The 12,764-nt window shown below is 42.9% G+C and overlaps 1 protein-coding gene across 9 annotated transcripts in view; it reads right to left on the bottom strand.

Annotated features, from left to right (window-relative positions):
- The window catches only part of RAD51B (RAD51 paralog B), an 848,991-nt gene that overhangs the window by 387,966 nt on the left and 448,261 nt on the right, over positions 1-12,764 (bottom strand). For all 9 annotated transcript variants that reach the window (XM_025392668.1, XM_025392661.1, XM_025392662.1 and 6 more), the window contains one exon: positions 1,010-1,106. In XM_025392668.1, the coding sequence (XP_025248453.1) occupies positions 1,010-1,106 (97 nt within the window). The remainder of the gene's footprint in view (positions 1-1,009; positions 1,107-12,764) is intronic.

The raw sequence follows: 12,764 nt of genomic DNA, 5'->3' as shown, positions 1-12,764 counted from the left end.
GACTTGATGACAAAAGTTTCAGGGGGAGGAATACTCCATGATGCAGGTCTTCAGCCTCGCTAATGGGGGTTCTGATGATGTATCCCTGAACTCAGAAGGAAGGTACACAAAGCATTGTACAGTTTTCATAAATAAGCCACTAGTTTTCACTCCTTAAGCCACCACTAAGAAGCAGAGGTGTGGTTCTTGCAATTTCTAAGACCATAACGCAAAGCTGCTCTGCAGAAGACCATCTGGGCAGTCAGTCAGCAGCCTTGCTAGGCCTAAAAGTCTCCTATAGTCCATCATGAACAATTCTCAGAAAGTGGAAAGGGCGGAGAGGCCTGGAAGAGCTCTGCATGTCTACCCAGGCCCATAGCATTCTGCATGAAAGATATTAGACTACAAGGAGAACAACTCAGAATTGTCAAGTAAGCACTTTCAATAAAACTAGAAACCACCCTCTGGTTTACTGGTGTTATTTCCCCAGCTACGTAAAGCTTATTGCCATCGAAACCATAGCCAGCCTGACCTTTGCTAGCAGGGGAGGGTGGAGAAAATTTTGCAGATTTACCAGCATGGAGATTTTTTTCTTAATCTTCTGTAAAGCTGATCAAGAATGTCATATCTCTGGCACATGAAACTGATGTATGCTTTTTAGTCCAAAGGAACTCAGCACAAACAAAAGGCTAAATTGCTAGGGGACCACTGGGAAAGCCAATCTTTGAGTATCAGTCTCAAAAACAAAGTCATTTAACAATTCATCAGCCCTCATACTAAGGACCTGAAATAGCCCACAGAGGAGTGACTGGCCTCCAAATGGAGCTCACTTATAAACGCAGGGCAAGAGACTCCCCAGTATAAGAGATCAGATGCCAGGAAAGGTGGTCAAACCTAAATCAACAGGCTCTGGCTGGGTTCACTGGCCAAGGCCTATTAGCCGTATCTCCCAGCTCTCAACAGGAGGTGGAAAGGCAGTGGGGCTGTATGTCAGTGTCAAGTTTCAGCCTCTCCAGGACAGATTCCTTACCTTCAGACAGGGACAAATCATCAGTTGGAGACACCAGGTCTGCCTGAGAAGCCAGGGCTCCACTCAGATGGGTTGTAATCTGATTCGTCAAGATAACCTGTGAACAGACAGGGAGAAGGGAGGGGCAAGGGAGAAGAAAGACAGGGAAGACCAAATTAATTATTAGAGCTATCAAAAGGCAGACTATGGTTTAGGAGAAGACTGATAAATACACAGGTAGGAAAACCCCAGCCCTGACTTTCACCAGCTTTATCTTTAGGCCAGAATATCTGGCAAGGCCTAGCAGTTATTCAAAACCCAGAAAACTGAGGAAATAGACTGACTGTTTTCAGAGTAAAACCTCTATCAATTCATTCTAAATGCTGAGTAAGTTGGGATTGAGGGGTGTTATCATATTAGTTAAATAATAGGCAGCTAACCACAATTAAATGCACATGTACACATTTGAACAGACTTTAATTTTCAAAATTATATCCGCCAGCTGCAGTGGCTCATGCCTGTAATTCCAGCAGTTTGGGAGGCTGAGGCAGGAGGATCACCTGAGGTCAGGAGTTTGAGACCAGCCTGACCAAATGAAGAAACCCAGTCTCTACTAAAAATACAAAATTAGTCGGGCATGGTGGCACATGCCTGTAATCCCAGTTACTCTACTCAGGAGGCTGAGGCAGGAGAATCGCTTGAACCCGAGAGGCAGAGGTTGTGGTGAGCCGAGATTGCACCATTGCACTCCAACCTGGGCAACAAGAGTGACATTCTGTCTAAAAATAAATAAATTAATTAAAATAAATTAAAAATAAAATAAAATTGCAACCACAACCTAAGATATTACTGGTGTTGAATAACATTAATAATTTAAATTTTGGGGCCAAGCACATGGCTCATGCCTGTAATCCCAGCACTTTGGGAGGCTAAGGTGGGCGGATCTCCTGAGGTCAGAAGTTCGAGACCAGCCTGGCCAACATGGTGAAACCCTTTCTCTACTAAAAATACAAAAATTAGCCGGGTGTCGTGGCTGGCGCCTGTAGTCCTAGCTACTCAGGAGGCTATGACAGGAGAATTGCTTGAACCCAGGAGGCTAAGGTTGCAGTGAGCTGAGATCGTGCCATTGTACTCCAGCCTGGGCAACAAGAGCGAAACTCCGTCTCAAACAAACAAATAAATAAAATAAAATAAAATTTGGATGCCTGTGGCTTCTTTGCTTGTTATCGTTAAAAGTCAGAGTTTTATTTGCAAATTTGTGATATAGGAATGAATGAGTTTCACTCTAAAGAAATAATACTCCTCTTTTAAATAGTTAAATTCTAACAAAAGAAGTCTCACTATGTATTTAAGAAACAAATTAGCAGGCCGGGCGCGGTGGCTCACGCCTGTAATCCCAGCACTTTGGGAGGCCGAGGCGGGCGGATCACAAGGTCAGGAGATCGAGACCACGGTGAAACCCCGTCTCTACTAAAAATACAAAAAATTAGCCGGGCGCGGTGGCGGGCGCCTGTAGTCCCAGCTACTCAGGAGGCTGAGGCAGGAGAATGGCGTGAACCCGGGAGGCGGAGCTTGCAGTGAGCCGAGATCGCGCCACTGCACTCCAGCCTGGGCGACAGAGCGAGACTCCGTCTCAAAAAAAAAAAAAAAAAAAAAAAAGAAACAAATTAGCATAAACCTACCTATACAAAATAAAGTTCATAACATTTAAGATCCCTGGAAAGGACTTTAAAACTACCTAACTCATGTAATCGAATGTCGCATAAATTTTCAAATTTGGTATGGTCAAGAAACTATTCCTAAAAAATCCTCATTTGTAAAGTCTACCTTATTGTTTAGAAGCCTAGAGGAAGAATAAATACAGATTCTTTTCTGGAAAAGAATAACATAATGAATACTAAAATCATTTTCTAAGGTTTAGATGTTCTCATGGTGGGAAGAAACTATGAGCATCTTGGTCACTCAGAGGCAATGTCCCTTCTGCAAGGGGCATTAGGCATTTAGTGCACAATTCAGTGCTTGGAATATTTGTCTAGCTGGACTGTGCTGGTCTGAACCAAGGGTCAGCTATGGTTTTGTTGCCACCCTGATTTGAACAGAAAGGGAAGTTGCCCCCATTCTTTATTATCCAGCTTTTCAGCCACACCTCTGTCACTGTATCCTGAATGGACCAGTGACACATTATAAATCCTATATCAATGGCAGCTTAATTGAGAGCTGAGAGGGAGTGGGACGGCAAGGTCAGGTAAAGAAATGAAGTACTCGAATAGCAAAGACAACCTTTTAAGTTCTGTGTGCCCACTGGGCTTGTGAGTCTCTAGTCACTCTGCAGCAATAATTAGATATTGCAGGATTCCACTCAGTATTTGCTAATCTTATCTCTCATATTCTTTTGTATTGCTACTTTCCATCGACCAGTGAGAATCACCTAAGATATGTCTTCAATTAAAATGGCTGGAAATGGTCAAGTAGCCTCCTTGAAACAACTGTTCAGCTATACGAGTATAAATAAGGAACTGTGTTCATCGCTGTCTTTTTTTTTTCGAGACAGGGTCTCACTCTGTGGCCCAGTCTGGAGTGCAATGGCATGATCTCAGTTCACTGCAAACTCTGCCTCCTAGGTTCAACCAATTCTCCTGCCTCAGCTTCCCAGGTAGCTGGGATTATAGGCATGAGCCAGCATGCCTGGTCATTTCTCTTTTATAATATAGGGTATGAGCTTTGGAGTTTAGTAAAACTGGGTTCAAATTCTGATTTTGACCTTGTGTACCTTTGAGCTTCATTTGTTCCCAGGTAAAATAATATCTATTTCATAGAATTTTTATGAGAATTAAATGAGATAATCAATGCAAGATACTTAAAATATCTGACACATAGTAAATATTCAATAAATAGAAGCAATGTTGTTATTGTTACTATTTCCTTCAGAATGAGGATATACAGGTTAATAAATCAGTATATGCCATAGGCTCCAGACAGTTGGTTCTAACAATAGAACACTAAATCACAATTTTCTATATCAGGATATACCTTGGTACCTGATCATTTCTACCTATTTTAGTCCTTCCTAAGTTTTATTTAATTGCAAAGAATTTGTGTAAAAATCTTAGTAAGAAAAATATAGTCATTATTTAAATCAAGGCCAATAAGATACTGACATTACTCTGAAAATACTATGTGCTTTATCCACCAATGAACTGAATACTGCATTTGTCTATCTTAGTAAAAAAAAAAAAAATGTGGAACTTCTGAGAGATCTACATATGTCAGCTCTAATACATTTGTCCGTCCTTCCTTCCTTCCTTCCTTCCTTCCTTCCTTCCTTCCTTCCTTCCTTCCTTCCTTCCTTCCTTCCTTCCTTTCTTTCTTTTTCTTTCTTTCTTTCTTTTTTTTGAGACGGAATCTTACTCTGTTGCCCAGGCTGGAGTGCAGTAGCGCAATCTTGGCTCATTGCAAGCTCCGCCTCCTGGGTTCATGCCATTCTCCTTCCTCAGCCTCCCGAGTAGCTGGGACTACAGGCGCCCGCCACCATGCTTGGCTAATTTTTTGTATTTTTAGTAGAGATGGGTTTCACCGCGTTAGCCAGGATGGTCTCTATCTCCCGACTTTGTGATCCACCCGCCTCAGCCTCCCAAAGTACTGGGATTACAGGTGTGATTTTGTGATTCTTTTAAATGATGGCTTGGTGAAAATGATTGGGACTCCAATGATATGGTTAATAGTAATGAGAAAAAAATTCTTACTTAACACCTACCATACAAAGCATGTCACCATATACATGGGGGAAATCAAGATATAAAGGTACTGTATGTCTCTAGAAACTTACAAATTCAGTGATAAGGCACTGACTAAAATATTTAGACCATTTTTCCTCAACTTTATTCTCACTTCACTGGTTCTGTAATGGAAACTTGTACTGAGATGATGGTTTTATTGTACAGAACTAATGAAATGCTATCTTACAGAACCTAAAACTGAACTACAGATGTACCTCAAAAGATACCCAGCATCATTTCCACTTCTGGTGAAAGAGCAGATGGGGAGGAAAATATGCACTCCCCAATGGCGAAAGAACAAGCTCCTAACTGATTTTGCTAATAATCCTCTCCCTTTTAATTACGAATCTTAAAGCCAAATCGCCAAAGGGATACATAGCAACCAAACTCAGGGCTTTGCTAATCATGCCATCTTACTGAATTGTTGTGGTTTTCTAAATCTATTTTCAGCAAAAAGGACAGAATGAAAACATTTCCCAAAGCATTGATTACAATCCTCACAACTTGGGCAGAAGACTATAGGTGTATTTTCCTCTGAGGCAATCAGGAGACTTGAAACTATACTTTTAAAATAACATATGAAATACTATTACAAGTTATAAACAGACTCTTAACACAATCTGGTTTCTAACTGACACTTCATGGGGTTTTCCTGCTGCTTTGCTCCATGGAAAAGACTGAGTCTTCTGATGCTCAGTACTAAATTTGTGTAAGAGCAATTTGCACAGTGTTTAGGACAAGGGCTTCGGAATCAGACCTGAACTTAGATCCTGGGCTCTACCATTTACTTGCTGTGTGACATGGGGCAAGATTCATAATCTCTCTGGGGATGATAATACTTAGCTCACATGGTTCTGAGGATTCAGCTGGATAATGCATAGAAAGTCCTTAGCACAGTACCCGGCCTACGGAAAATGTTACCCCATCACTCTCATTAGTTAACCTTTGCTGATTTATACCTTGCTTGTTTAGCTATAAAACCCATGCCTGATTCCCTTTTATATAGCATATAGCCCACTGCTGACAAATAACAAATATTTGCTGTCAATATGTTCAAAAGCAATAAAAATTTAATTGAAAGTAAATGTGCTATTTTTGCTATTTCCCTAAAATATGGCTTATTGAAAACACACAACACACCCCCAGTACCACCAATTACAATGCAAGACCAGAGTGGGGTTCTTGGGCAAAGGAAAAGATAGATATTTTTAATGGTCATGATTAGGTCTGAAGCCAGGAATAGACAGAATCCAACTTAATCAGCTTCTCTTGAGGAAGAAGAATATCATCCACCTACTAGAAGGAACAAGAAACCCTATAAAAAGTAACTTCTGTCTCAGCTCAGCTTTATATGAGAGAACGCTTACTCCCAAGCTTCTTTGCATTGCCCTCTTGACTGTAGGTTGCTTACAGAGGTGCACCTGTATAGGAAATGGCCCCTCATATAGTGTCACATAGACCTTGAGTCCCATTTTTAATGCTTTCCCACAAGGAAAAATGGGGAGAGATTTCTCCCTTCAAAAGCCATGCCCCCAGGTGCCCAGTTTTCCTTTGTGTTACATAGTTTCTCTAAATGCATCTTACTCAACCCTTCTGTGTACTCCAGTCAAATATCTACACTCAGATTAAGAGAAAAATTAAGATCTTTAAAAAAGAAATACAGAGTATAGATTCATAAACCACCCAGTAGGTCCTCCTTTCATAGCCAGCAGGGCGTATAAGCTAGAGAAAAGAGATAAAGAGGAACCAGTTAAAGATGGGATGAACTGGTAAGGCAGAAGGCTGGGAAATCCATGTCATTTTGGTCAGAAGGCAGAGGCTCCTGGCCAGGAAAACCCAACCAACACACACACTAACAAAAATACATGACTTATTTGCACTAAGTATTTAAAAAGTAGCTTAAGGCAGCAAATACCTTGGGTTAAGAGAGAATAAGCAGAATGAGCTGGTCATCAGTCAGGGGACTAGGCCAACTGAGCCCAACTTTCTGCCAGTCTATGTGCCCAATGCAGACCCTCTTCCTTCAGCTGACTCATCTTTCTTCAGCTGGGCTATGACTAGACTATACCCAGGCTACACACCTTTAAGCTCTGCTCAAGCTTAATGTTCCTGGCCTTTAAGGGCCAATGTATATGTCAATTCTAACCTACTCTACATTGAAGGTTAGAAATATCTTTGGTGGGGCTACTCCATGAGTGGCCATTTTGTATACTGGAACCTTCCATGAGTACTAGAATGCATAGGTGGAGAGAAAATTGGATAGCTCTGGAGACCTGAGTGGGAAATGGCCAGGCCTGAAGGCACAGCCTTTGATGGAAACAGCTCATTTTACCTGACTTTTGGTCGGGGACAAAGAAGAGGGAGTTTGTGGTCAGCCAGGGACAGAATAGGTTAGAATGTGATATCTGGTCCTGTTTGGTCAGCATAAGAGATATTCATGATCAGCAAAACAATTACTTAATATTTAAAAGTCAGATTTTTTTAAGGACCCAAGAATCTGACAAATGCCATCACTGAGCTTTCTGTGGGCACAGCTGAGAGGCAAATTTTATAATCCCCATTTTCCACCAAGTGAACTGGAGTCACCTGTCTAAGACCAATAGTACAGATGAGACGAGGGCATGCAGGCTTTCCTGCCTGCTCTCCTTCCTAAGGCAACATGGGACACAGGAGAAGAGAGAGAAACTCTCAGCTCAGACCTACTGACAGGTGACTTCTCCAGGCCTTAATGTCATGGTCTAGAGGATTCCACCTATAAAAGTAGTAAGCAAAGAAATCTAATATCCAGAAATTCACTGAAAGATGGTCAAGATGCTATACTGTAACAAGATCAATCTTGTGATAAAAGTCTTTTCAGACTCTGCTAATAAATACCATAAATCAAGTAGGTCAATGGCTTCCGCTTCTATGAAAGTCAAGTATGTGAGGCAATCTTATATGAATTCTGACAAATTTTTGGTGGTTTTCAGTGGCCCTTGATAACATGTGGTTATCATTTCCGACGCCCATGGGAAGTTTTGAAACTAAAACTTTTCATGGAACTCATGTTTCTCTGCAACAGAGTTGAAGGGGTAGGCTGAGCTAGAGGATTCACGAAGCAACCTCAGGCATCTCAGGGGCATTTCTAGCCCATAAAAACACCTGTTTCCTCCTCCCGCCCACTCCCTGGCAGAAACCTGCCACAATTTAACACACATCAGGAAGTTTCAAAGGCACTTTAACTGGGCCAGGATGGCGAGGTCCAGTGATAGTCCATACTGACACTTTTAGCTCTCAAGTAAACAGCAGCCCCTGGATAATCTGGGTGGCCAGAGAGAGAGAGATGCAAGAAGAGAATGTGGGTGCTGAGTCTACTCACCAACCCACCTGGCACTAAATCCAATGCTTTCAAAGTGACGAGGCTCTGCCTTTCATCAGCTCTGAAGGCATAGTTAATCTTTTTTTCCTTTTTGTACTAAAAATGGTCTCTCTGCTTAAGGCCCTGCTTTAAGAATGTTACTTTTGTATCTGAAGTGATTCTAATTGCCATACATGACAGTGACCTAGCCTTTCTATCCAAACAGAGGCTTGGGATAAGTCAGAAATTCAAGTTTTAATCCTGGCTCTGTTAAGGGTTACTGAATGCCTTGCTTTTAAGGAGACAGAGACCGGAACTTTCCTGTGAGAAACTGTTCAGGTCCATTGAGTCCTTTCATCACCAAGGTTTGAGAGAAAGGCCTGGAGTGGTTTTCCCCATGCTGTCCTCCTGCTCCCCAACCATGACGGTGTCTGCCCCAACCTGTCTGCTGTGGTAGGAGCTGGAGGTGAGAAGGAGACAAAAGGAAGAAAGAGAATAAGGAAAGCAATGAGGGCAAGAGGCAGAAGGAAGAGAGTGAGAATAGGGTAGGTCTAGAAAGGCCACGCTCCCAGACACATGCCTCTCCCCATCCCAAACCCTTCCTGTCCACTTCCAGCTTTGTAAAGAGATACCCAATATTTGTTACAGAGTTGGAGCGTCACAAAAACAAATCTGGTTTTACTATTTGCTGGCTTAGTTTTGCCATGCTCTGGAAAATCAAAAATCATTCCATGATTTAAAAAAAAAACAAAAACAAAAACAAACTTTTATCTTAGCTTCAACTCAGAAAATATCAACTGTCAGTTCTAGAGTAAAAACGGAGAAGGTTTCAATATTCCGGCCTGTCACTTCCATCTTGAAGGACTGCACAACAGTTGTTTTCTGGGAAAATCTGAAAGGCTGTGGGGAACTTTTCTTGTGAAATATTTGTCGAGAAGAGGCCAAACTTCAATTTGGCTTGAAGAAAACATGGGTGTGGGAGTCAGAGTCAGGCAGCCTTTTATTTCTGGCTCTGTCACTAACCTGCTGTGCAATTCTGGGAAATTCTCCTAACCTTTCTGTACCTAAAAGTGTTGAGTCCACAGAAGATATGCAGAGAATGAATGTATTACAACTGTTAATGTAGCAGCCTGCTTAGAATAAATGTTTCATATATTTCACTCACATTAGGATGAGTGCTGTACTCAAAATTCCACCTTTGCACTGCTTATCTTCAACCTTAAGAAACCCATCCTACACAGAACCAATTGGCAGTGGCCGAGGAAAAGGGGATGGAAAAAGGGATGAAGGAGCAACTTGAAATAATTTGTGCTTATGGTGAGAATACTTTCAATCTTAATAAATTCACACCTCTTATTATCAGCCTTGAGGAAAACTCTCTTCTGTAGATTTCACTGTGAAATCCATAGGCCACGCTAGAGAAACACTCTGCCTAGTAGTGGAGCCCCTAAAGAAGAGAGTGGCTCAGTCTGAGGGAACGCAGAAGGAGGAGGTGAAAAAAATCTCCTCAGCTTTGCACAAGCACACACTCACTCAGTCACAGAGGGGGCTGGCGCAAGTAGTGCTTCCGTTCTACTTCTGACCACTGAGTTCAGAAAAAATGCATTGAAGTAGAATTGTGTCTGTCATTTGGCAAAAGTAAACACACAAGATAACCATGTGGCTCCCTAAGGCAGCTTTCTCTTTGGCCTACTTCTCCTGGGGTGTATATGCAAGGGCATGAAGTGGAAACTGTGGGCCGGCAGCTACCGTGCCATAGACATAGGTGTGGAGAGCTCTGGTTCCACTGCCGGCTGCTGCACTGGCCCCAGTGGGCTGAGGTTAGCACGTGTTGGTTCCGGATCTCAGATGGGGCCGGCAGTTGTAAAGAGGCCACAAACAGCAAGCTAGTATGCTGTTTCCACCTTCAGCCCAACCCCGGCAGCATCCTGTGAGTGATCTTGGGCCCACTGCAGGAAATAACACGCACAATTGGTGAACTGTGACAATGCAGCCACAGTGGCTTCCAATGGTGTATTCGCCAACTGTGTGCGATTTTGCAGTTAGCATGAGGCCAAAAATGTCTCTGGCCAGCTAGAACCTGGAAGAGAACAAGGCCAGTGGTCAGATGACTCTGAGGTTCACATGGATATGGAAGAAACTATCCTACCAGCCTTCTGCTGCTCTGTACATATCCTGTGGCCAAGTTGTTTTGGCGTCTAGCTGGGTATTCTTGTCTGCTACCTGATCACTGCCCACTGAGTCCCATAGAAAGGCAGAGGAGGTGAATTTCCAGCAGCCCCCCGAGTTTCTGCTGACCTTTTTCGGTGTTTTTATTACTTGTGGTGCTTTCTATTCATGTGTACGCCTGGGCTCTGGGGATTCCCTTCCCTTTGATTTGCAAGAAGGATTAGAAAGACACAGCTTTGTGATTAGTCCCTCACAGACGGCTGGTATTAAGTGATTTCCCCTTCTTAGACTCATTTGAGACCAAGAAAACAGTTCTGTTGAGTCACTTGCTCCTTGCAGGTATGAAAATATGGCATTTGGGGATGTCCAACCTGATAAATACCAACATTGATACCCTTCAGCCTCACTTACACTTCCAGTGGCTTACAGTAGAGCAGAGTTGAAGCAGAGGAGCCTTGGGTGCCGCCCAGCCTCTGAGAAACCTCCAGTGGAGGGTGAGCAACTCTGGGCTTACTGCTTATATTTCTGTGCTGCCAGCACAAATGACATCCTAACCACCAAGGGTTCTCCAAACTCAGTGCCTGGAGAGGTGCAACCAATTCTATCTCCAGAGTGAATCTGTAGCATAAAATGGGAGCAAAGGCCACTCACTATGTGTTCAAACAGAGGTCACGAGGTCTGCTTAGGAACAAATTTCCAAGTCAGCCACCTCATCAGATATGCTCTTGAACAAAAGTTATTTATTTGATGTCCTCAAGGAAGGGACATTGTGTAAGGTGTTATTTTTAAAAGGAGGGGTGGGGGCAGCTGAAGCAATGCTGTCTGTGTCTGTATTTAAAGAAATGACATGAATATAGACACAGAATAATAACCTACAATTAAACAGAGTCAACACAGGAGAGACACATAAGAAAAACAGGCCCAGAACAAATACATTGAAATGGCTAAATATTTACATGGTAAGTAGGGGCAGGCTTCCTCCCATGGTGATGCCCTTGGAGTAATCTTCCATCATGGTTACTAACATTCAAACTCCCAATCATGTGGTACAAGCCCGTTAAAAAGGATGTCCTGAGGCTGGGCACGGAGGCTCACACCTGTAATCTCAGCACTTTTGGAGGCCGAGGCGGGTGGATCACCAGAGGTCAGGAGTTCAAGACCAGCCTAGTCAATATGGTGAAACCCTGTCTCTACTAAAAATACAAAAAATTAGGTGTGGTAGTGGGCGCCTGTAATCCCAGCTACTCAGGAGGCTGAGGCAGGAGAATCGCTTGAACCCAGGAGGTGGAGGTTACAGTGAGCTAAGATCACGCCATTGTATTCCAGCCTAGGCAACAAGAGCAAAACTCTATCTCAAAAAAAAAAAAAAAAAAAAAAAAGGATGTCCTGGCCAAAGGCAGATCACACTTGAGGCACAAGCCCTACTTCCAGATGTCAAACAGGTTTTTAGTCTCTGATACTGGTTTGGAAATGGCCTCCTGGAACACTGTCCATATGGGAAATGTGAGGCTTTCAGGACTCAGAGTCGCTAGAGAGGATGGCGAGGCATATATGCTGCGCATTGGCTAAACCTGTCCAGTACAACTGCATGTGGGTGCTGGACTATAGTTTTTCTCCCTTAGTTTCAGGTAGCTATTTGTTGCCTCTCATGTGACATCATTGATCAGAATAACCATGTCATTTCACACATATATGGTACTTTATACTTTTCAGGGTATGTTCACAGAATGGTCTTAGCTGATCCTCAATGCAGAGTGAGGGGAGGTGGGAAGTGACTGAAGCAGCTGTCCTGGGTTAGGAGGGTGGGCTCTGGAGTCAGATCCCCTGGGCTTCCATCTCAGCTCCACTGCCTACTAGTTGTAGATTATTTACTTCACACCTACTCAGGTAGATTATTTTATCTCTCTGCGCCTCACTTTCTTCAACTGTATAATTGGCATAGCAATCCTATCTATTTAAGGATAAATGAGTTAGCATATAAAGCACTTAAGACAGGCCGGGAGCGGTGGCTCAAGCCTGTAATCCCAGCACTTTGGGAGGCCGAGACGGGCAGATCACGAGGTCAAGACCATCCTGGCTAACACGGTGAAACCCTGTCTCTACTAAAAATACAAAAAAGTTAGCCGGGCGTAGTGGCGGGCACCTGTAGTCCCAGCTACTCGGGAGGCTGAGGCAGGAGAATGGCGTGAAATCTCGGCGCCACCGCGCTCCAGCCTGGGTGACAGAGTGAGACTCCATCTCAAATAAATAAATAAATAAATAAATAAATATAAAGCACTTAAGGCAGTGCCTAACACCTAGTAGGTGCCTAACAAATATTAGTATTATCCTTTTACTTATAATTCTATTGAGTTCAATTCTTCCCATAGGAAAACCAAGGTTTACAACATTCTCGTTCTAATTTCTCTATTTCTCATGCTTTACCCACCCCAAATGCCCATTTGAAATAGCCTCTTTTACTCTGTAAGTTTCCATCTTTGAGGGGCCAGTTCAA

The sequence above is a fragment of the Theropithecus gelada genome, chromosome 7b, assembly GCF_003255815.1.
Source record: "Theropithecus gelada isolate Dixy chromosome 7b, Tgel_1.0, whole genome shotgun sequence".
NCBI lineage: Eukaryota > Metazoa > Chordata > Mammalia > Primates > Cercopithecidae > Theropithecus > Theropithecus gelada.
The sequence above is the reverse complement of the archived record's forward strand: the minus strand, read 5'-3'. Positions and strand labels throughout refer to the sequence as shown.